The 21,284-nt window shown below is 40.1% G+C and overlaps 1 protein-coding gene across 7 annotated transcripts in view; it reads right to left on the bottom strand.

The window, feature by feature from the left end:
* LOC104279449 (low-density lipoprotein receptor-related protein 6) overlaps nucleotides 1-21,284 on the bottom strand; it is a 68,584-nt gene that overhangs the window by 34,912 nt on the left and 12,388 nt on the right. For all 7 annotated transcript variants that reach the window (XM_009876728.1, XM_009876730.1, XM_009876731.1 and 4 more), the window contains exons 3-5: nucleotides 20,550-20,681; nucleotides 11,614-12,010; nucleotides 10,935-11,106 (exon numbers count right to left, since the gene is read on the bottom strand). In XM_009876728.1, the coding sequence (XP_009875030.1) occupies nucleotides 10,935-11,106; nucleotides 11,614-12,010; nucleotides 20,550-20,681 (701 nt within the window). The remainder of the gene's footprint in view (nucleotides 1-10,934; nucleotides 11,107-11,613; nucleotides 12,011-20,549; nucleotides 20,682-21,284) is intronic.

Genomic DNA, 21,284 nt, shown 5'->3' with positions numbered 1-21,284 from the left:
TGCTGGCTCTCTCAATTCCTAGCAGCCTGCCTCCCACACCCCGTTCTGATAAATGAGGTTGCTAAACAACAGACTAATGGCTAACTTTAGAACCAGGGACACAAATTTAACAGCTGTAAGATAAATGGTGAGTTCTAGTCCTTAAGGCCACCATTCCTTCAAGAAAACATCACCACCGCCAAGCAAAATTCATCATCCCCTTTTGTCTACCATCCCTTCTCAAACCATAACAGTCATCCAACATTTCTGTGATGACTTGTTTCCTCCTCCTCCTTAAACTACAGAGATAAGGCATTTGTTTGCAACTGATTAATATATGGCAATTAGTGCTTGCTAAGCAAAACAAAAAGATACACAGAATGGATGGATGTTGCAAAGTGAATCAACCAAAATCACATGGCAATAAGCACTAAAACATCACTATCACAAAGCAGTAACATTAGATACTACACTTTTTGCCTTGTATTTATAAAAGGAAGAAACTTCTATATTTAAGAGGGTGCTTAACTACTGGCAAACACAGTTAAAAGGTGTACGGTGCAAGATGAACTTTTTTTGGCAAACTTTAGTAGGGGAGCTATTGGAATACGCTTCCTCTAATACTGAAAGAAAGTCAGGAAAAGAGAAGGGAGGAGTTAAGGATTAAGTATCTGTTTTTATTTAATTTTTGTTCTGCCACATTCAGGTTATTTTGAAAGACAGCTTTGTGTCACCTAGACAAAACAGGTGCCCACCTGAAAGTACCTGCACATACCTGCCACCCCACACCCACTGCAATCTATTGCACTGAGCACATCTGTGCAATATTCCTGAATACGAACACCTGCCCACTAGCAACTGGGTACCACCCTTGGATAGTTCCATGGCAACACATTGTCTGCACCTCAGTTCGGCTGTATTTTAGGAGATCTGGATAGAATTTTATCAATAGGCCACAGAGCCAAACAGTCTGGTGTAAGGCAGAAGGAAAGTTGCAAGAGATATAGGGATGATACATATAACAAGCACAAAGAAATGATCACTAATCAGCCGACTGCAAAGCATTTCAGCTTCACCTTTTCACTTACTGAAATTTAAGTGACAACCAGGTCCCAGCCAATACTACTTTATTTATTCATTTCCCTTCTCCAGCCCCAGAAGGACCAGCTCATCACAGGGAAGCCTATCCCCCATATGAGAAACCCACCTTCTGCTGCTATGACGCAGTGTCTCCAGCTGTTCACGCTGCTTTTAACCACACTGTGGTGTGGGTTTCAACCACAGTGAGAATACAGGCTACAACAGGAAACAGATGTGGTGCAACCACAAACAGAAAACCTTCACTGAAAAAGAGCAAGCAGTTCCACAAATAAAACACCTCACCTAAGTATAAAAATTAAATGGCCTCAGAAAAAACTACCAGATACCCTGCCTGTAGGATAAGGGCTTTGTTTACCCCAGAACAATAATGAAGGCAAATCTACGGCCTCATGAATATAGCGCTCATTCAAAATACATGCTGAAAATACAGTCCAGTTTAAGACGCTGTACTTAACAGTCAGCAGAACAACAACAACAACTTTGAAGTGTTATTTCTATTCTGAAGTTACAGGCTGGATTGCACAGTGATATATTCTAAGGGTCTTTCTTGCTGTCAGATAACCTGGATCCAATTCACTCTTAAATATCAGTACTAACTGTGACAAACAGGCTAATGCAATTAATTTACCTTTTCAATAATCTGGATTTGAATGTACTGTATTTTACATTTGTCCCTTGATTGGTTTAAGTCTAGAGCTCAATCATTATACCTATGTCATTTGTGAAAAACAACATTCAGCTCTGTTTAGAGTTTGTGCCGGACACCCAGCAAAGCTCTGCAGACTAGCGGGGTCTGCTCAGGTCTCGTGGACTGTGGCAACTGAGATGAGGCAGATGTACACCAGCTTATATGCACAGCACTGAGATGCTAATAACGCAAAGTGTCTGTCCCTACTGGGCCATATTTAAATCAGTAACAAACGTAAGGGCTCAGTTCTACAAGGCATCTGACAGCCCCAATACTGATGACTCCTGGAGGGGATGACAGCCTGCACGCTCTGGAAAGAACACGCCTCCCAATGTCAATTTGTGAGACTGTCAGCCAAACCTGGTATGATCTACTCATAATTAACCTAGTGCCATAAGCAGGGTGACAGTGTGAAAACCATTACCCTTCATCTCAACTCATGAGCACAGTTCAGTTTTTGATGTAGAGTCACAGAATCATAGACCAGCCCAGGTTGGAAGGGAACTCGAGAGATCACTTGTTCCAGCCTTCTGTGGCAAAGGGAGCCTGATTATCTAGCACCTCGTCCAGTTGCAGCTTGAAAACTTCTGGTGATGGGTCACCACCACATCCCGCGTGTTTTCAGACTGGATTAGAACTACATAGTTTCAACCTGCTTCTTTAAGCAACACAAACAGACCAGACCAGCATGATCTCACTGTTACGATTACAGTAATATCACAAAATTAACACACGTATCTACTATAAAACAGCAGCTCTAAGAGATGAAAAAAAGGACACCTTGCCTACATTTCCAGCTTTATTAGTATTCCCCTCTAAAAAGAAGTCCTGATCAACTATGCTTTCTTTGACTGAGCAATTGAAACTTTGAACTCAGCTTGAGGAAATTATTCTGTTAGTGTCATTAACGTACCGTTAAGAGCGTTCTTCCTCAATTCCAAAATGTTAAGGAACGTTTTAGATATGGAGTGGGAAGCCAACTCTTCACTGAAGTGAAATCCTGAGAAATCAGCAGAAGGGACACCTGGAAGCCTTTATATTTGCTTCAGAAACTTAAAAGCCTCCAGCCAAGTCCACAATTTCTTACTGTTAATTGTTTTATAATAGCCATTACCAATTTCTAATTTAACAGTTCCCCAGCACCCTCCATTTCCTTTTGAGCTCTAATAATTTTTCCAAAGAATTCAAAATATATTTTTCCAGAGCATGGATAATATTCCTAATAGGACTGCAGCAAAGATAAATACGTAAAAACAGAATAGAGATTAACTTCATAAATGGTCCTTTCTCTCATGGTACAGACACTGTTAATAAGCTCATTTCTTTCACAATAGGACAACCTTCCTAGCCTGCTGATCAATCAACGCCAATAGCAGAACTGTTTTCTCAGCAATGGAATTTAATTTTAGAAAAAACTGGTTGGGTTTTCAGTGAAACAGCGTTGAGTCAGGTGAAGTGACAAGCAGGCACGGAAAGGAGTTTATAACCATTGTGACAGTCAGATATGACATTGCCTAGGAAATCTCATGCAATATAAAAAACCCCCCTTCATTTCTAAAGAACAGGCTAAGACAAAAAATTGAGCTGAAATTATGAACAGGATGAGAAGAGAGATTTTTACAGCAAAAAAACAAAAAAAGCTTCTCTGAGCAGCTTCAGTGGTAAAACAGGTGAATAGAGATGCTTGGCTACAGAAATCGGTTTTGGTACAGAAATACATAGGGTGGAGTTACAAGAAGAGGGTGTTCGGCTACGTGGGCATAGGCTACAGAGGCACAAATTAAGCCAATTACTGTAATTTTGCAACTTCCTATTTGTCAGCCGAGTCCTACGAGGGACCCTACACAAGTGAAGGAGACCAGCTAAGACCAATCTGAACACTCACAGTGGTTTGGGGGACAGTTTGACAAGATCAGGTTTGGCAACACAACTTCTCACGTTCTCATACATGGACAAAATGCCTGTGCTCTCTCTCATCTCTCTTCCCAAGGCATCGCCTTTCAGTACTTTGCTCAGGAACTTAATTTTAATCTGTTCTCTCCCTAGCCTGGTGCTTTTCAGACTCCTCTATAAGCAATGATACTTGATTTTTTTTGTAGAGGGGAAAAAAGTGTGGAAAGATTTCTGCTGTTTCAGCTAATCCCAGTGTTTCAGGGAACAGTTCGATGAATGACTCAGCCAGTGCAAACCGAGGGGAGGGCTCTGGGATACTTTCCACTTTTGGTGTCAGTAAGATACTGATTCAGCTGCTCCCTTTGCTAAATCATTTGAGTTCCAAGGGTCTCTACCTGATAAATAGCTTGGGTTTTTTCCATCATATGTATTTACCTGCCTAATAAAAGGTATTAACTTTCTTACAATCCTTTTCTTACAGCCATGTGCAAAGTTACAACATAATGAACAAGGGAAGAAAAGAAGTTTAGGTTAGGACTGCAAAATTTCAGAGAGAAATTAAAAGCCTAAGTGAAGAAAGCTGAATAATTATTGAGAGGGATCACAAGGTCATGTGAATGCTTCTGAAGAACCCCAGGTCTAAGATCTGCACAATCTTTTTTTGTACGACAATGCAACTAAGCTTAGGAGAAGAAAAAAAAAAGGAAAGAAAAAAAAGAGGAAAGAAAAAAAGCCAGAATACTGGAGAATACAGGTAACAGCAGACTGACAAACAGCACTCGGCTGAATCAGAAATGCAGAAGAGAGCTCAATATCTCTTCATATCACTCTCCAGCTTGCCTTCAAATATTATTTTAAGTATGTCATACTCAGTGAGGTGTCTCTGGTTGTTTTGGTTTGAGGGATTTTTTTTGTTTTCCCCCTTAGGTAACTGATACTGACTGCCAGTAGAGGCATGTTACTTTCTAGATGAGGCAACAGCGTAAACTAAAATACAATTTCCTAATTCCAATGAGAAAAATTCAGGAATGGATTGCGTGTGACATATTAGTGGGATCCAAATGTTGTCCTTCAATCAGCTCCACGCTGGGCCATTGGGAGCCATGAGGTTTACAGAGCTATCGTTAGCAAAACATGACGGCCAATGTGCCAGCAAAACTTGCAACATCTCTGAATTTTCAACATGGAAAGTCTCAGTCGAGCCTCACAGATGAAGTAGCAACCAAGTCTGAGAAAGGTAAGCTTTTACTATCAACAATTAAGTGCAAAAAGGTTACTAAAGCCAGCGCAAAAAGGTTACTAAAGCCAGCGCAACTTTCTGCTTGCAAGTGTCTCGAGTGTGGGCATCTGCCTCTGGCACGGCCACTCCAGGCTCAGAAAGTAACAGGGGCTTTTAGAGTAGGACTCATCCAACCTATTCTAAACATCTACTTTAGGGTAAAGCAAGGCACACAGCAAAAGAGCTGATTTCTAACATTTTCCATAAAGGCAACATAAGGCAGCTTGCTGAGCAACTTACACTTCATTAGGTAAAAACCAGCCACAGATTTCAGAGAGGAATGCAGATCTATGACACACGAACCATTTTAAAGCTGGATGTTGGAGTCTTCTGTAATATAATACAATTTTAAGGGCAGCAATTTCACTCCTTAGAAAATTACCACGGTCGGTACCCAGATCACAAAGTCATGGTACTCTTGGAGAAGAGGTTCTGGCTGTATCTACCCAAACCCTTCCCTCAGTATCCTCTTTCTGTTGCGAGGTCCTGGCAAACTCTCCCTATTGCGGGAAGCTGTTGCAGCCTGTTGATGGTAGATCCTTTAGGACTTCTCTAAGAGCTCATCAGCACAAGTGGTTTGTAATGGTTGTTTCAATAATCAAATTTTTCACATTTCAGTTTTATTTAGATATTCTCAACTTATCAAAAGCAATAAAAACTTGACTTGATTTTTTAATGTTACTGAATTGAAACCAGCATGGATGTTTTAAATATTGTTTGGTTTTTCAGTTTTATGTTAAGCGACTCTTAAGAGCTACAAAAGTTACACGCCCAAGTGACAATTCTGTAGTGCTGTGCTCAAAAGCCAAAGCAAAAAAAAGTAATTTAACTCTTTTTTTCCCCCCCCCCCCTTCCCAAAAGCTTACAATGCCAGCGTTTGGGGTCCACAGATAAGAGGTCATTCAAATACTTGTATGCAGCTCTTTGACAGCCAGGACACCTTAGAAACATGTGGTCTGTGGCTATCATTCATTTGCTTTGTAAAATAGTTTTCCTATCTTGGTCTGCATCATGAAATTTAATTCTTCCCTAACTTCATTCAGAAATTTTAAAAGAAACCTCCCAAACAGAAACTACATGAAGTATAAACTAATTGGGGTTTTTGTTGTCATACTTTTTTTTTTTTTTTAATAAGCCTTTATGCTACAACTGATTTCAGAAATTGGTAACTTTTCTTAATGCAGGCCTAGCAGGCATTAAGAAACAGCTGGAAATTTCCTGACGAAGTAAAGCTTTAAATTTCTGAAACTGGGATGAAACAGAGGGATTTACCCCTACCCTCTGCAGCACATGCTTGCTGTTCTTTGAAGAATGAAGTTTCTAAGTGCCACAACTATGCAAATCAGGTGGACAAAGAAACATGGTCAAAATTAAACAGCAAAGAAACATCAAGTCTTTGTTTCAACTACCTTACTACTTCTGATACCTGCAAAAGCTTGATGCAAGTACACAAAAGCAGCTGTGTTCAACAGCTAGGAATTCAGTGGTTTCTGCTTCTCAATTTTCAAAGTAGGGTGGATGAGGCAGGATCAGTAATCAGCCTTACAAATCATCAGCATTTCACAATACAAAGACAAATGCTATGAGACAAAATTTCTCAGTCAGAAAATAAATGGTGAATGCTTAGAAAACAAAATTTCCTTATTAGGGTGGCAGTAAAATTGAGGGGGTTGTCATCGGAGGAAAATGTAGCCCTGCAATTTCAGGATTAGAATATGAATTAGAGCATTCTCTAGATGCCAAGCTATTAGCTCCTAGGTCAAAGACAAAGAAGTCTTCTCTGTTCAAGATTTCTGCGCTCAAGAAAGTCTTAGCAGCATCCGCTTTCTGCTGCCCAACAGGGCTGGGTTCTGAAGCCTTGCGTGTACTTACGCTGAAAAACAGCAGGATATAAGACTTTCCATATTAATCATGAGGATTAGAGACAGCAATGCCAGGCACGGCTAATAGATTTGGGAATGCAGAAACACTTCAAGTTAGAGCTGCACTCAAAAAAATCACTAGATAATGGTTGGATCAGTATAGAAGGCAGAGTCCATTCTTTAAACTTACCACTAGTAGGTGTAAGTGGGTGTCATCTCTGGCTCTGAGAATGGAGAATAGGAAAGGAGATGAATAAAGAAAAACGAAGGAAAGACTGAGAAATTGTGAGAAATCAGCTGTATCGTCATTATTTCCTTTTAACGCACGCAGCCACACACATGCGTGGCCATTTATAACTGCTGTATCAATGTGAGCTTTGCTGACCATTTTAAATCCAACCTACGCCTTAAAACAGGTAGTGTACGTGCTCAGAAGACAAATATTCACTTGAGCAGGAAAACATAAGGCCAATTCAACAGAGCAGATCATACATTTTTAACCTCATAGCACGGCAGGAAAATGCTTTAAACCTGTAGCAAGTCAATGAAAAATCTTCCCTACTGGTAAGCACAATAGCAGCCATCCATTTCAATAGAAGTTTATCAGCAGTGAAACCTGACCGAGATAAATGACGAAGCTGTTGAGCCACAGCCTGCTTCTGCCTGCTGCAGGCTGCCAGATAAAATGGGAACAAAAGCTCCCCGCTGTACCCCCTACTAGTCTCCATTAACCCCCGCTGATGCTTTATTATCGTCTGGGGGCTCCAGAACAGCATAGCATGAATCAGTGTGTCAAAAATAAATAATAAAAGCTCATATGTAGCACAAACAAACCAGAAACGTAGCACGCGAGAAAAATTCATTTTGGCAGCGGCGCGATTAAATAATGGTTCTGAGGAATTCTGCATGCTAGAAAAAAACAAAAAAGAAAAAAATAGCACAATGTATGTAAAATCTTGTATGAAAAACTACTTAGAGGCAATAGAGTGCAAATACATAAACGTGTTTCCTCTGCTTTTAACACACCACCGGCCCCCCGCCCAACATATACAAACACATAAAAGCAAAGCAGAGACCAGGCATATATTCTGATGTCTTCATGTCCAATTCCAAGTTTCATCTTTTGAGATCCTGTCACAAATATCCTCTTTGATGCATCTCCTCCCGTGTTCATTCTCCAAACATAAGTTTAAAACATTAGTGAAGGTCAAAGCATCTTCTTCTAAACTGATGTAAAAAATGGATGGGAAGGGCAGGGAAAGTGTTACAAATCTCCTCAGGATTCATGGTTGCCGTAGGAGAGAAAGGCAGCGGGAGGAAAAGCGAAGGCTTGAAATGTTAGTAATGTTTTAGCTATCACGGATTTAGATAGTGTCACTGCAGCCCGAGATTTCTGTAGCCTACCATAACAAAGTCAGTCTCTCATACAAGATTACAGAGACCACACAAGATCCTGCGGAAAATTCACTAAGATCCATCAGTAGAGAAAATCACCACTACATTTGCATTACTTAGCATGCTAGGGGGCAGGAAAATAAATTTACTTAGCCTGAACTGTTCTGTTGGACAAACATCACCCTCTTCATTCGACAGAGCCTCTCCATGTTTTATTAATTACAGAAGCTGTACTGAACTTGCACTCGAATCTATCACTATTAGAGGTTATCGATTTTCAACCCACTTCTGCCCATCTCAAGTGCAGTTAGCAAGCAGCAATATTGCATCTATGGAAGATCACAAAGTTTTTCTAAAGCTAACGCAACAAGCCAACAGAATAAAGACTCCGCAAACCTTCAAGGAACAGAATGGCCTTGAGACAGGAAAAGAGAGAGACTGGGTTCCGTCCAAAGGTCCATCCATCCCAGTACCCTGTCTCAGACAATAATCAAAACTTGCACTTACAGAACAGCGCAATAAAGCAAATACATACTGAAACTTTTCAAGAAGACTGCTTTCATTCTACAGCAAATTACAGTTTGGTGATTTGTGGTTCAGAAGACAATTCTATTTCCTAGTAAACTGCAGTGGAATTCCCTTCCACAGATTAATCCAGTCTTCCCAGTAACACATGTAAGCTTTTAACATTCACAACCACTTCCACAACTCACCACCCGCTGGTCGAAGAACCATCTGCTTTTGTTTGTTCTGCACCCATCACCTGCCAGTATTATTTACAAATGGCAATTTCTTCTATCAAAAGAGACATGTAGGGGGGAAGTCCTGGTCATCTTATACATTATTTTCTTGATTTTATAGATCTGTCTCATAACCCTATCTTAACAGCTTTTGAAATTAAAAAAACCAACCTCCCCTCCTCAACAAAAACAAAAAGACCACAACAGAAAACCAAAACCCAAACAAAACCAAGTCCTCAAACAAAACTAAAACTGAAAAACACCAAAGCAAAACTGTGGGAAAATTTCTTCTCTGTTGCTTTAAAGGTTTTGGCTGGACTACTTCAAGATTTTCTGCACGTTGACAAGAGTTAACTAATGCTAATTTTTTATAAAAAGCAGCAGCAGTAAAACCATAACTGTAAGACTTGGAGCCTCATAGAAAGAAAATAACTAGTAATTCTGAAACTTTAAGATGATAAATCTTCTCCAATGCCTTGCATAGATATTGCATGACAACCTGGAACAAACTTATTCTGCTGACTCACATTGGTTTATAAACAATGAAATGGAAATTGTCCCAGCAGCTTTTGTCCAAGATCAGATATTTTCTGTCCTACCACAGACATTGTAATATTGGCATAAACATGATATATGCATTCTAGCCAGTTTGACAGAATTGCAGCACTGAGCTCATGCCTGATCTAGACGAAAATTTCTACCACAAACTGATCCAGCACTGAACAGAATCATTATTAATGAATACAGAACTGTGGTCTGAGTAAGACTGAAGCACATGTAAAATACCTCAATGCTCTGGCAAGCAGGAGACTGGAGAATGCCTAACCTACATCTTTCGCAAAATACTTTCAAGCCCAAGACAGCAGCAGGGCTAAGTGCTCAACCTCTTATAGCGTAGCTACAACTCTTTTTCCCCCTTTTCTCAGAGCTGGTATAATGTTGGGTGAATTATAGACCACAGATGTTGTTTTGAAGACAAAGAAAATTCTGTTCCCTGAGGCTCTCCCAAGGAGTGCTTCAAAGCAACTCACCTTGCAGGACTGGACTTATTTTGACTCTGAAGGAGAACAAACAGTTATGTGACCTTCCAGCACAAGACTAAGACTTCACATCGACTTATCTGAAGTTATAAATAAATAAAGCGATTTCATAAGGGTAGAGAAGATATTGCGCCTAATACAATAAGTGCTGAAAGCCATTTGCAATGGCAAGGAATCACTAAGGAAACCTGTAAGTCATCAAAAGAAAGGTAAATCTACCAGGCTATAGCAAATGTAGGTGTTGCTACTATGCACCAGGTAGGAGCCGAGTCTCCTGCTTCCAGACGAACTTCTGTCTTTTGATAACAAACTGAACAGTTTATTACTAATATACTAATTTCTCAAATACTGCCAAAAGATAATAAATGTAAAATTTGTTCCAGAAATGTTACACAAGATTTACAACGTGGGAGAGAAGAAAAACAGCTTCTATTTTTTTTCCAGTTAAAAGATTTCAGCAGAACATACCAGAAAGAAAGGAAAATCTATCCCCTCAGTAGAACACTAATAAAACAAGGGCAATGAAAATTATAGAGGATTGTGAGAGTACAAATAATTAAATGTGAAATGAGATTTATTTCTTTAAAATACTTTCTAGTAGTATCTAAGCTGAGTAGTGCAAAGAAGGATTTTTTTTTTAACCTACAAACATTATTCCCAATAAAAAGCTTTTTTTCCCTGACAACCTAAGTATTGACTTATTCAACAAATCATTATCATACATTCTCAAAAAAAGAGATCTACTATATGGATATAATTTCCATTTTACACACAGAAAAATGAAGGAAGAATGGCAAGTAACTTGCTGAAAGACAGAGAAGAAACTGAATTGTTTCTTAAAGGACAAATCAACCATTAACCCATTGCCCTTTTGAGGTATATTAGATTTTGAACTCCTAGAGGAGTAACTACATTCCATAACTCCATGGAATTAAAAACGCAGGTGCAATCACAAACCTCTATTTTGTCCGTTTTGGCATCTCCCCAGTATATTTTGCTTTCTGCATAATCCAACGCCAGTCCATTTGGCCAGCCAAGTGAGGTGTTCACCAGGACAATTCTGTCTGAGCCATCTAATGCTGCTCTCTCAATCTTTGGGATCTCTCCCCAGTCAGTCCAGTACATGTACCTGCAAAGCAAACAACATCTTAAGAACTCTTATTCATCCAAACATTCAATATTCACATAACTTCTTCCGGACTGTTGTTCCCAAAACCACACTGCAGACAAAAATCTACATTTCTGAGCCAAATATATTTTCTCACCTCAGTAAGGATGCTCAGACAATTCAGAAAGCATCGACATGTAAACACACTGTCTCTTTGCACAAAGCTCCCATAATCAGTCCGCTCAGCAAGACATAACTAGTGCTGTTAGCTAGACTAAACAAACAGATCCACACAGTCCTCCAAAATATTTTTAAACCGGAGAATAAAGACATGTAAGATAGCTACCCAGGTGGTCAAAACAGAGCACTAGTCTCTGTGCCTCAGAATCTTAACTTTCAAGGAATCCCAGTATTTTCATTTTGAAGGTTCGCAAGTTTATTCTTGCATCCGATTAGCTGCATACAAGTAGACAGACGTCTTTATGTGACTAATATTTAAAAAAAAAACGCTCATGAGCAGCTCCTCACCCAACCATGGGATCCAGCACAATAGCTCTGGGTTCTTCCAGGTCTTCTGATATCAAGATTTTTCTCATGGTCCCGTTAAGCCTTGTAACTTCAATACGGTCTGTGCCAGTGTCAGTCCAATACAGATTTCGGGCAACCCAGTCCACAGCGATACCATCAGGATGCGCGATCTGTGCTGTGACAACAAACTGACTGCCCGACCCGTCGATGAATGAGCGGCGGATAGCCCTAACTTCATCATCGGTCCAATAGATGTATCCTTCCAGAGGATCAAAGTCAATGGCGATGGCATGACGGATGTCCTCCAGAGGCAAAACAATGTCCGTAAAATCGGGCGTGTCTAAGGAAATTCGCCTCAAATCTGTCCGGCGGGCTAGAAGCAGCAGTTCAGTGGCACCTACATAAACAAGGCAAAAAAAACCCACTTTACGAACACTCTGCAATCAGTATGTATATAGTGAACTCGAGGCTGTACCATTTGTATAAGCTAATCCAGATACCTTGATTTCACAGGACCTACCTAACCAAACTGAAGGTCACCAGCAGAGAATTCCATTCAAAGGCTTCAAATGTGAGATTACTCTTCTGCAGAAGTCAAATGTGTTTATAGAAAAAACCCCAGTGTTCCTTGTTCAAAATGTACTGTTGGACATGTTTCCTACCCATATCACTCCCTCCAAAGGTACTGAAGAAGGTATGCAGTGACTATGCTGCTATTTTATGCAAATCAACAGATGGCCTGAGGCCTCTTAGATGAAAAATTAATTATATAAATAATTTACTGACCATTTGCTGCTGTTGTTGGTATAGGGGACAATCATGACAGACAAGCTGCATGTTTCAACAACACCCTTAGAAGCGGAAAAAAAATGTATCACAACACCACAAGCAAACCTCTTCTGAGAAACTCCTATAGAAAGAATTAAGAGTTGGGAACTGACAACTGCCCAGTGATGATGCAAAGCAGAAGAACTGTCAGCTTCTCCCATACTTGTTCACAACAAGCTTACTGAAGACAAAGATAAAATAACAGTGTGTCTTATAAGCCATTTTGAGCTGAGGCATACAAAAGCCTTGCTGGGTTTTAGGTCAAAAGTCAGAATATGATGAACTAAGATCAGCTAGCACTGCAGAAGACATTTTCACATTGAGCAACACAAGTGGTTTAATGGTACATGTGCTGGGAATCTGATCAATGACAGATGTACTTTATTGCCTATGCTAATTCATTTTAATTTCATTTTCTATTCTATATCACTAGATTTCTACGTAATGAAGGATAAACAACCACCACGACCCTTTCCAATTAAATTGGCTTATCAGTTTGGTGTCTCAGGGAGATAAGAGCTGCTCAAGCCTCAGGGAAGCCTGAGCTAAGGGGAAAAACACATGCACCCTAAACGCAGGAAAAGGGTGTCGCAATGCCTCTCCTCAGACAGCGAGGGGAAAAGGTTTGGCAGGGACTGATGTAGGTGTGAGGACAGAAGGAGGGGACGTGGGTAAGGTTTAGGAAATAAATGCATCAACATTGCAGTGAAAATGAGCCACTGCGGAGCCACTCTGACATGTCTCGATATTGATCTCGGAGAGATATAAATAAGGGCTAGAAGACCAAAAGAGCAACAATTAAAGCAAGCAGGTTGCTGATGGAAAAAGAATTTTAGCGTCTGATGCCAAATTTCTTTTAAAAACAAAGTCAGTAGTTGTTGGTGCTAGATGAAACCTCACTGCATGCCAAACTTTGGAGAGATGCCAAAGCAGCCACTGCTTCATTTACAGCAAGTTTAACACATTAAAAACATCTAAGACACTATCACAGTGCTGCAAGATACAGCACCTTTCAACAACTGAAGTTGAGAACATTATTACAAGTGTGATGGGTAGTCGAGAATGGATTAAGATCAGCTTTGTGATCTGTCCTTAAATGCCTTGTGTTCAGAAACACAGGTACACGCTACTCAGTTGTTCTTGTAGTGAATAACTCTTATGCATTAATTAATATCAGGAAGGGGGAACCTGTAATTACATGCCTATGTATCCTTCAAAATAATGTAAAGCATGTGACTGAAAATGGAAAACAGGCATGTTCGTAATGTGTTTTTTTTTATAATTACAGAAGCAACTAATTTGTCACAGCAGTCTATATGTGTATCTGTATTTGCTGATAGTAAGTATATCAAACAGTTCAGTATCAAGATCCAAACCTTCAGCTGCATTGTGGTCATATAAAGTATTAATGCATAACTAATCCAAATAATTTAGGTTCAAGAAAGAAAGTAATATCTAGCACTTTCTTTCTGACCAACCTCACAGTCATTTATCCAACTCACCTTTTAAACAAAAGTATGAAAATCATATTAAAAAACCCAAACAATAATACCTTTTCTACATTATCTAGTAAAACTAAGGTTGATCAAATGCACTAACCTCAGATTTATAAACAGTTAGGAAGCTGCATATTGTTTACTATATACAGAAAAACTGTATGGCGTAATTTCAAAATAATTTGTGCATTCTAGCTGAAGCCAACAGCCCTTCTGAAGAACTGATGCCAGGTCCCCAGAAAGACCTGGCTGAGTATAACCATGCCTTTGCTGAAACTCTCCCTTAAAATTGACCAATTGACCTTCCAATTCTTCTCAAGGACACGCCATTTCAACAGCTTCAAAATCCTGCTTTTGGGGTGCAACACTGCTCTTTAGTCAAATAACCCACTGTGTCTAAGCTTTAATTCAGCATCAGGAAATGACTGGCTTTCAGCTAACCAGTGTTGCACTCTGGATCCCTGAGCTAAGAATTTCATGGTCTTTATCTGGGGGCTTGGCTAACATTCCAGCCCCTACTCAAACACCACCACCACCACACCCCTCCTCCAATCAAGCAATAAAAACTTTAAAGCTTATTTTAGAGCTATTACCCACTCAACTGCAAACCGACACCTCAGCTGCTTAGTTAGATCACCAGTCATTCTGATCAGGAAAAAGAAACTGAGTAGCAGGGAAGCACCTCACCTCAAGCTAGGCTGAGGGAAAGATCACTCTGAATGCCTTCAGGCTTGTCCTGACAATAACAAAAAGAGCTAATGCAAGAGCTGGGCACGTTTATGGACTGATCCCATTACTAAATTGAAAGGAGTCAAGGAAAAAGGGTGATCTCCTAACTAAAACAATTTGCTCTTGTGGCAAACACTAGCTGTACACAGTTTACCTGGCTAGGCACTGATCACTACCTGTTCAGAAGACTATTCAAGGTACTCAAGGTTGCTAGGACATAACAGAATCAATTTTGTTCACTTCTATTCCAAAGACCAGTTACAGCACAAAAGCTAAAATGTGACAGCAGGATCTTCAGATTCCCTCACTCTGCCCCTCCAAGAAAAATCCTGTCTCTAATGATGAGCATGATGGAAAACATCATGGCTATGTAATCATATTTCAAAAAAAAAAAGCAAGCATGAAAATGCAGGAAAGGACCATACAGGCTGCATGATAGCGTAACTTTCTTTTCCATTTATCAGCACTTACTAGAAGAGTAGAATGAGTCACAAACATATAAAACACCTCGAATGCCACAAACACTTTCAAAAGGTTCACAGAGGCTGCAACCAGAGCTCTGACCTCAGCATTCACATGCAGACTCGAGACAGATTTTCCCCTAGACACCCCGAACTGCACCTACAAGGTCGAAGTAGCCTTGACAGACAAACAGGGGATTTGGAGCAGAGTCTATCGCCGCCGCTGCTGTCTTCTCTCTAACTGCTGGCCATCTCCAGTGCACCCATCACAAGCATGCCTGCAGACAAGTGCATCCCGAATACAGTGCTGGGTTTGAGGGCACAGACCACCAGGGATGCCGGGGTGGGTGCTCACAGCCTGCAAACCACGGCGCACAAACTTCCCACGCAAACACTTGCAGGCAGAGTTAAGCACACGGCTGTCCAGGCTTTAAAGTCAGGTCCTTCTGCCTACCCTCCGTGCTAGTCCCTCGCACAACCTTAAGTGATCTTAGCGACCCATAATTTATTTTTAAAAACCCACAAAACTCCCCAACTATTCATATCAGGGAGGAAGCTCAAGATTCTTTTCAGCAGTGCCTCAAGTCATGGAGTATTCAGGAGAGTTAGTAATTTTTCTAAAATCAAGTCCCTTACTTAAGATGTCTAAATATGGACATAAAAGCTTTACTCCAGCCTCTTATTTTTGAGAGCTTTAGCCTACTTTTATTAAGTACTTTGAAAGCTGGGATTACAAGCTCACGGATGGTGCATTACATTAGTCCTGGAACTAATACTTTCCTCAAAAAGTCACTATAAAAAATCAAAATAATTTAAATCTATGTGCTAGCTGAAGTCAAGGGAAGGGGGAGAAAAGGGGAAACTGAACAAGCATGCAGATATATGCATTGACATAACTTTAAAGTTCAATGTATAACACCCTGCTAACCTTTACAATTAATTACTTCTTCTCCATGATAGACATGTCTCATTTGTAAGTTAGTGAACTTTAAAACCATCAGTGGTTGCTGAGGCTAGTACAGCTACACAGACACATGCTCGGGAATTCATACATAAGAGCCAGACTTAGGACATATACAATGCATTCTCTGTATCTGAGAAAGCAAGATTATTAATATATCTTCAATGGTCACTAGACATTTGACTAAAATATTTCTCTCCTAAATGTCTTCCCTTTCCCCAGTTGTAAAGTCACTATTGACAGAGAGCTCCCGACACGATAACACAAACAAGATTTTTTCATCTAAACAAGCTCAATCTTGAAACTATGCAAAAGGACATGCATCTGGAATTAACATCTTCTTTCCTTTAAAAGAAATTAAAGACTTAGGGTGTTAAATTAACGTCTCAATCTGTGCAGTCAAATCAGGATTCTGGCTATTCCTGACAAATCAAATTACCCACTGGGCAGCCCTAAACTGCAAAAGGAAGTGAAAATTTCTGATTAATGCCTCCAGGCCTACACAGGAAATAGCATTTGAGTGTCCATGGGAAAAATAAAGACTCTATTCCTGGAAGAGAATAGAATAGTCAAAACAAGACTGAAATGAAAGTCTGAAGTAGTGCTTTTTCTTCTTCAAGAGGAAACTTGCGTCTCCTTGCTCAGCTGAAGTCACCATTGGTTTTCTCAGTACAAACCACACAGATGTATTTGTAGCAGCAAATCTGTGAAGGAAGCAAAATTCGTTACAAGGACAGAGCTGAGCACATGGTCGGGGAGATCTCTGAGCACTAGTAAGAATATAAGGCCAATTACAAACTTGTTTTCATAAGAAAATTCAGGTTTGCCCTACAACTATGAAACAGTCAATTTACTCATAGCACTGCCAAACTCAGAACGGCTGATACGTCCTGCAGAAGAGGACAGGAATCAGTAAAAGCTCTCTGGCAGAAGCACCTGGTTGCTCCAATAGGACTCTCTGCTCTAAATGTTACTGACCAAGGAATAGCTAGGCATGAAAACTGATAATTCTGCCTCTCTTTTTGAGTGACAGGAATTTGCAAACCTTCCCCCAGGCAAAGGAGGTGCTAAGAGCTTGCTACATCTCAGTTACTTGCCTGTTTTGTAAGAGGAATAGAAATTAGTACATGAACAACCAGACAGAATTATCAATTACTAGAAACCTAGCTAATTTTAGTCCAAGTTATCACCCTTTTCTGAAACACTATGGAGAAGTGCTTCTAAACTGGGGGGGAGGGGAGAGTTTTATATTCATAGCTCTCACAAGAAATGGTAAAACTCTTCTAAGGTATGATAAAAAAAACAGCTACAAAAGAATCAAGAAACTAACACTGGGAGAAAGGGGAGGGAGAAAAAGATTTCCTATAAACCAAGATTATTCAAAAAATGCTAGGTTGTCATGGAAACCACTCAGGGAGGGTCAGCCAGCCTCACCTTTGGCTGCAAGGATCATCTGTCAATGCCAAAGCACTGCAAACACCACAAACACACTCAAAATTCACCCGTCAAAATCCTTCCAAGCCATGCCGGTGCTCTCAACAGCGCAGCATGAAATGAGGTTCTGTCCTCAAAGAGGCTCCTTTCAGCATGAAATAATTTGGTTTAGGAACCAGTCTAATTATAGCCTACTGCTATAAGTCAAAACCATCTTAAAGAAAAGGAACTCTAAGCCTCGATTCTCACCTTTCTTCACCTGTAGATTGTCCCTCCCTCCTTCCTTCCCCCACAGTCATGTACGTGTGCTAATTGCAAACAGAGATTTAATCAGAGTTTCAGCATAACAGATACATACTGAAATGATCCAAGGAAAAAAATGTTCAGTTCTCAGGGTTCAGCTCTACTTTCACAGCAGATATAGTAAACAGGCAAGTACAAAAGGAAACAAGAAACCAGCCCGAGAAACCAGAACCACCCCACTCCATCCTCCCCACACCTGAAAAACAGAAAATAAATGTTCTTCCCCAGGGTGACCAAGCAGCCTAAGGAAAAAAGTCAACACACAAACAATCCAGATTTACATCTGGTCTGTGGCTAGTCTGGCTCTGCTTGACTCCTTTCCCCAAATCAGTAATTGCGGCCGTCACAACCATGAGAAGAAATTCCAGTGAATCTCTGCCTTGAAGAACACTGCAAAGTTGCAGGTTGCTCACAAAAGCCCTAAGCCTACCACCCGCACCTCTCCCCAGTGCAAGGAGCGAGAAAACAACCTGAAAGATTTCATTATTTTAGGGTAAGCTCAGCTCCAAATGCTGAACCTGAAGCTCCCTCATGCTCCTCCCAGAAGTTACTTTTGCACAGGATCATCGAAATTAAGTGAAACCAATGGATCTGATGCCCAGTTTGAGTAGACTGCTCTACTTGGGTTATGTGCCAACTCATTCTTAAGTCCTAGAAGCAGTGGTATGCAATGCTCACTAAGCTAAATAAACATGGACTCAATTTTCTTCCCCCCTCCCCATCCATTTTTCTTTTTGAAGAGGGAGAAGTGAAGTGTTTTGGAAATATGCAGTAGCAGTCAAAAATGCAGTATTATGTTGACAAGTGTAAGAAATGTTATTGCATAGGTTTTTTTGAGCCGAGATAGACAACATGCTGTATTAAATTGGTTAAAAAAACCTTCTGATAAACTGGGAACTGTATTTTCTGAGCCAAATACACTTCATGGCTGACTGGGAACATATTATTTGGCTTCTCGTGTGTTACGGGAGAAAAGAGCAACTGTTACAGGTTCTGAGACATAAGGAATGTTTGAAAAACTGATGATTTTTAGTATCTCTGCATGTGAAGTTAAGGTTTTGTGGTGTGTTTTTTAAAAACATAATTCCTTTACTTGCCCTTGGTAATTTACTTAGGTAACACTAGAAAGGTGCCGTTCAGCAGAGGGCAGTTAACCTGCATGGCAGGTTGCTTCTATGAGGACCCAGGACTGAACCTGGGCAGTGAAGCACACGCTCCTCTGATGCTCCTTGGAACGCAGCACATGAGAAAAAAAGATACAGCCCCTCTTGCCTGAAGTCCCTGGCCCTTTTCCTATCAGCGGCAAGTCAAAGGAAAGCAATTTCTCTTTCTTGATCTCTCAAGGGCTTGTTCTAACTGTTGTCCTTAGTCCTTCAGCCTCTGCTGCCTTACCTTTCTTGCCTCTGCTTGGCAGGTGACCAAACCTTCTCCACTCTCTGTCTCCCACATGGACTTTCTGTGCAGCTCTGTTTGGGAAATGGGCCTGCACTAGGTCACAACTGTTTTAGCTATTTGCTGCCATAAATGAGTTTATCTGTGCATATCAAATATTTTTCAAAAGTACGTGAATTTGTGCCACATTCTGACTAAATATGACCAACCCAGAGATGTGTTATTAAAGCCTCCTCTTTGTACTAGCAGAAATGGAAGAAGAACATCTGTGCATGTATTGGTAAACTCTGGCAGACAATCTTGCAAGGCTAAATTGGGAGCTGCTTCTGAGTTTTTCACATAAAAGCAGCAATTTATTTTAACAAGGTTCACACAGACACAAATAGCCACAAAAAATAATCAGCAGAGAGCATGAAATAGCACAAAATTAAACACTGAACAGTGGCTGACAAGCCTAGAAGAATTTTTTAAATATAAAGTAACAGTTAAAGTAACAAAAAATTATTTCTGTATACATTTAGCCTATTTACAGTAAATTCTGCTGTGTCTTTCTGTTTCTTCTACCATTTACCTTTGTCACAGAGAGATGATCTGCATAAAAAATGGTTATTTATGAGCAAGCTAATTATCTCCCAGTGTTTATTTTGATCCTGTCATGTACTACATCAACCACAGAACAACATCACAAGACCTATATGTACAAAATGTAACAATTTAAAAATTATATACATTAGCCCACAACGAAACACTAAATGCAGTTCTGAGTGAGTGCTTGTAGCCCGAAGTCTCAATCATGTCTTGAGTTTTAAGGCTGAAACGCTTTTGACATGCCATGCCAAAACATGCCATTCTTTTCAGTTCCTCTACACAGATGTAAGTGCCTAACTTTATGCACATGAACTGAAAGAGACTCCAGGTGTGTATGTAATAAACATCAGATCTTAAAAAAACCTGCCAACACTGTGTTTACAATCCTACTAGCCAAATACTAATTCATGAACAATTTTTATGTTAGAAATATCTAAGAGATAACAGAGGAGGTAGGTAGCATTATCTCTAAGAGCCCCAAAAACTTGCGGGGAATTAGTGACAAGAGACAGAACTACAAGATGAATTTTGTAACTGGAGGCAACCTGCTTTTCAGCCATGAGACTCTTCTTTGAGAAGAAGAGGGCATTTTCCAATTACTTTTATCTGTGCTGCAAAAGCATGCATGATTTCACAATTTGCTACCCATAATCCACATTGTACAGTGAAGCTGGAAGAATCCTTTCCCCTGCAAAAAAGTACTCTGTGCAGAATCTAAAAAGGATTTTTAAAAACAAAGCCTACCATCTTTGCAGGTCTTTCCATTCTCAAGAAGTTTCACACCAGTGGGACATGCACACTGATAAGAGGGCTTGGTAGGAGACATCAAACACAAGTGGGAGCAGCCACCATTATTAATTCCACATGGGTTTGTAGCTGTTAAACATAAATTACACAGATTAATGCTTCCGATAACGAATGACCTCATCTCGTGTGTTAAGACACGTACGGCATTTGAGTGGTAGAATCAGTGGCAGCAACACAGATTAAAGGAGGAAATGATAAACACAGACCAAGGGAAAAATAATTCAAGTGTTGAGTAGCAGGGTATTTATGGTACCAAAATGCACGGATGTTCAACATCTTCCTTTTCGGTGAAGTAGCACATAGCTCTAAACAAGAGCCTTGTTTCAACTCTGCTCTTCTCATTTTCACAAACCATTCAGCATGTCGGTGCTGAATGTATGGTAGGTTGTATATATAAAAACAAAATGCAAACACAGTAAATTAACACAATGGTTAGGACAGTGGTTATTACACAGAGCTAGTCTTCCTTAACATAACCTCCCAAATTAACACTGCTTTCCATTCAGGAACTACTACCTGAAAAAAAAAAAAAATACCATGTTGTCTAAAGTTATAGCACATCAAACAGAAAAAAGAATACAACAACATCAGGGAAAAAAAGCAAGAGATGTGGGGTTTTTGCACTTGAAAAAACAACGTAGAGAACATTTGGTTTCTTTCTGGGTCTTTTCC

Source organism: Apaloderma vittatum, unplaced genomic scaffold (assembly GCF_000703405.1).
Source record: "Apaloderma vittatum isolate BGI_N311 unplaced genomic scaffold, ASM70340v1 scaffold9579, whole genome shotgun sequence".
NCBI classification, from domain to species: Eukaryota; Metazoa; Chordata; class Aves; order Trogoniformes; family Trogonidae; genus Apaloderma; species Apaloderma vittatum.
This window is presented reverse-complemented; position numbering and strand designations above follow the sequence as displayed.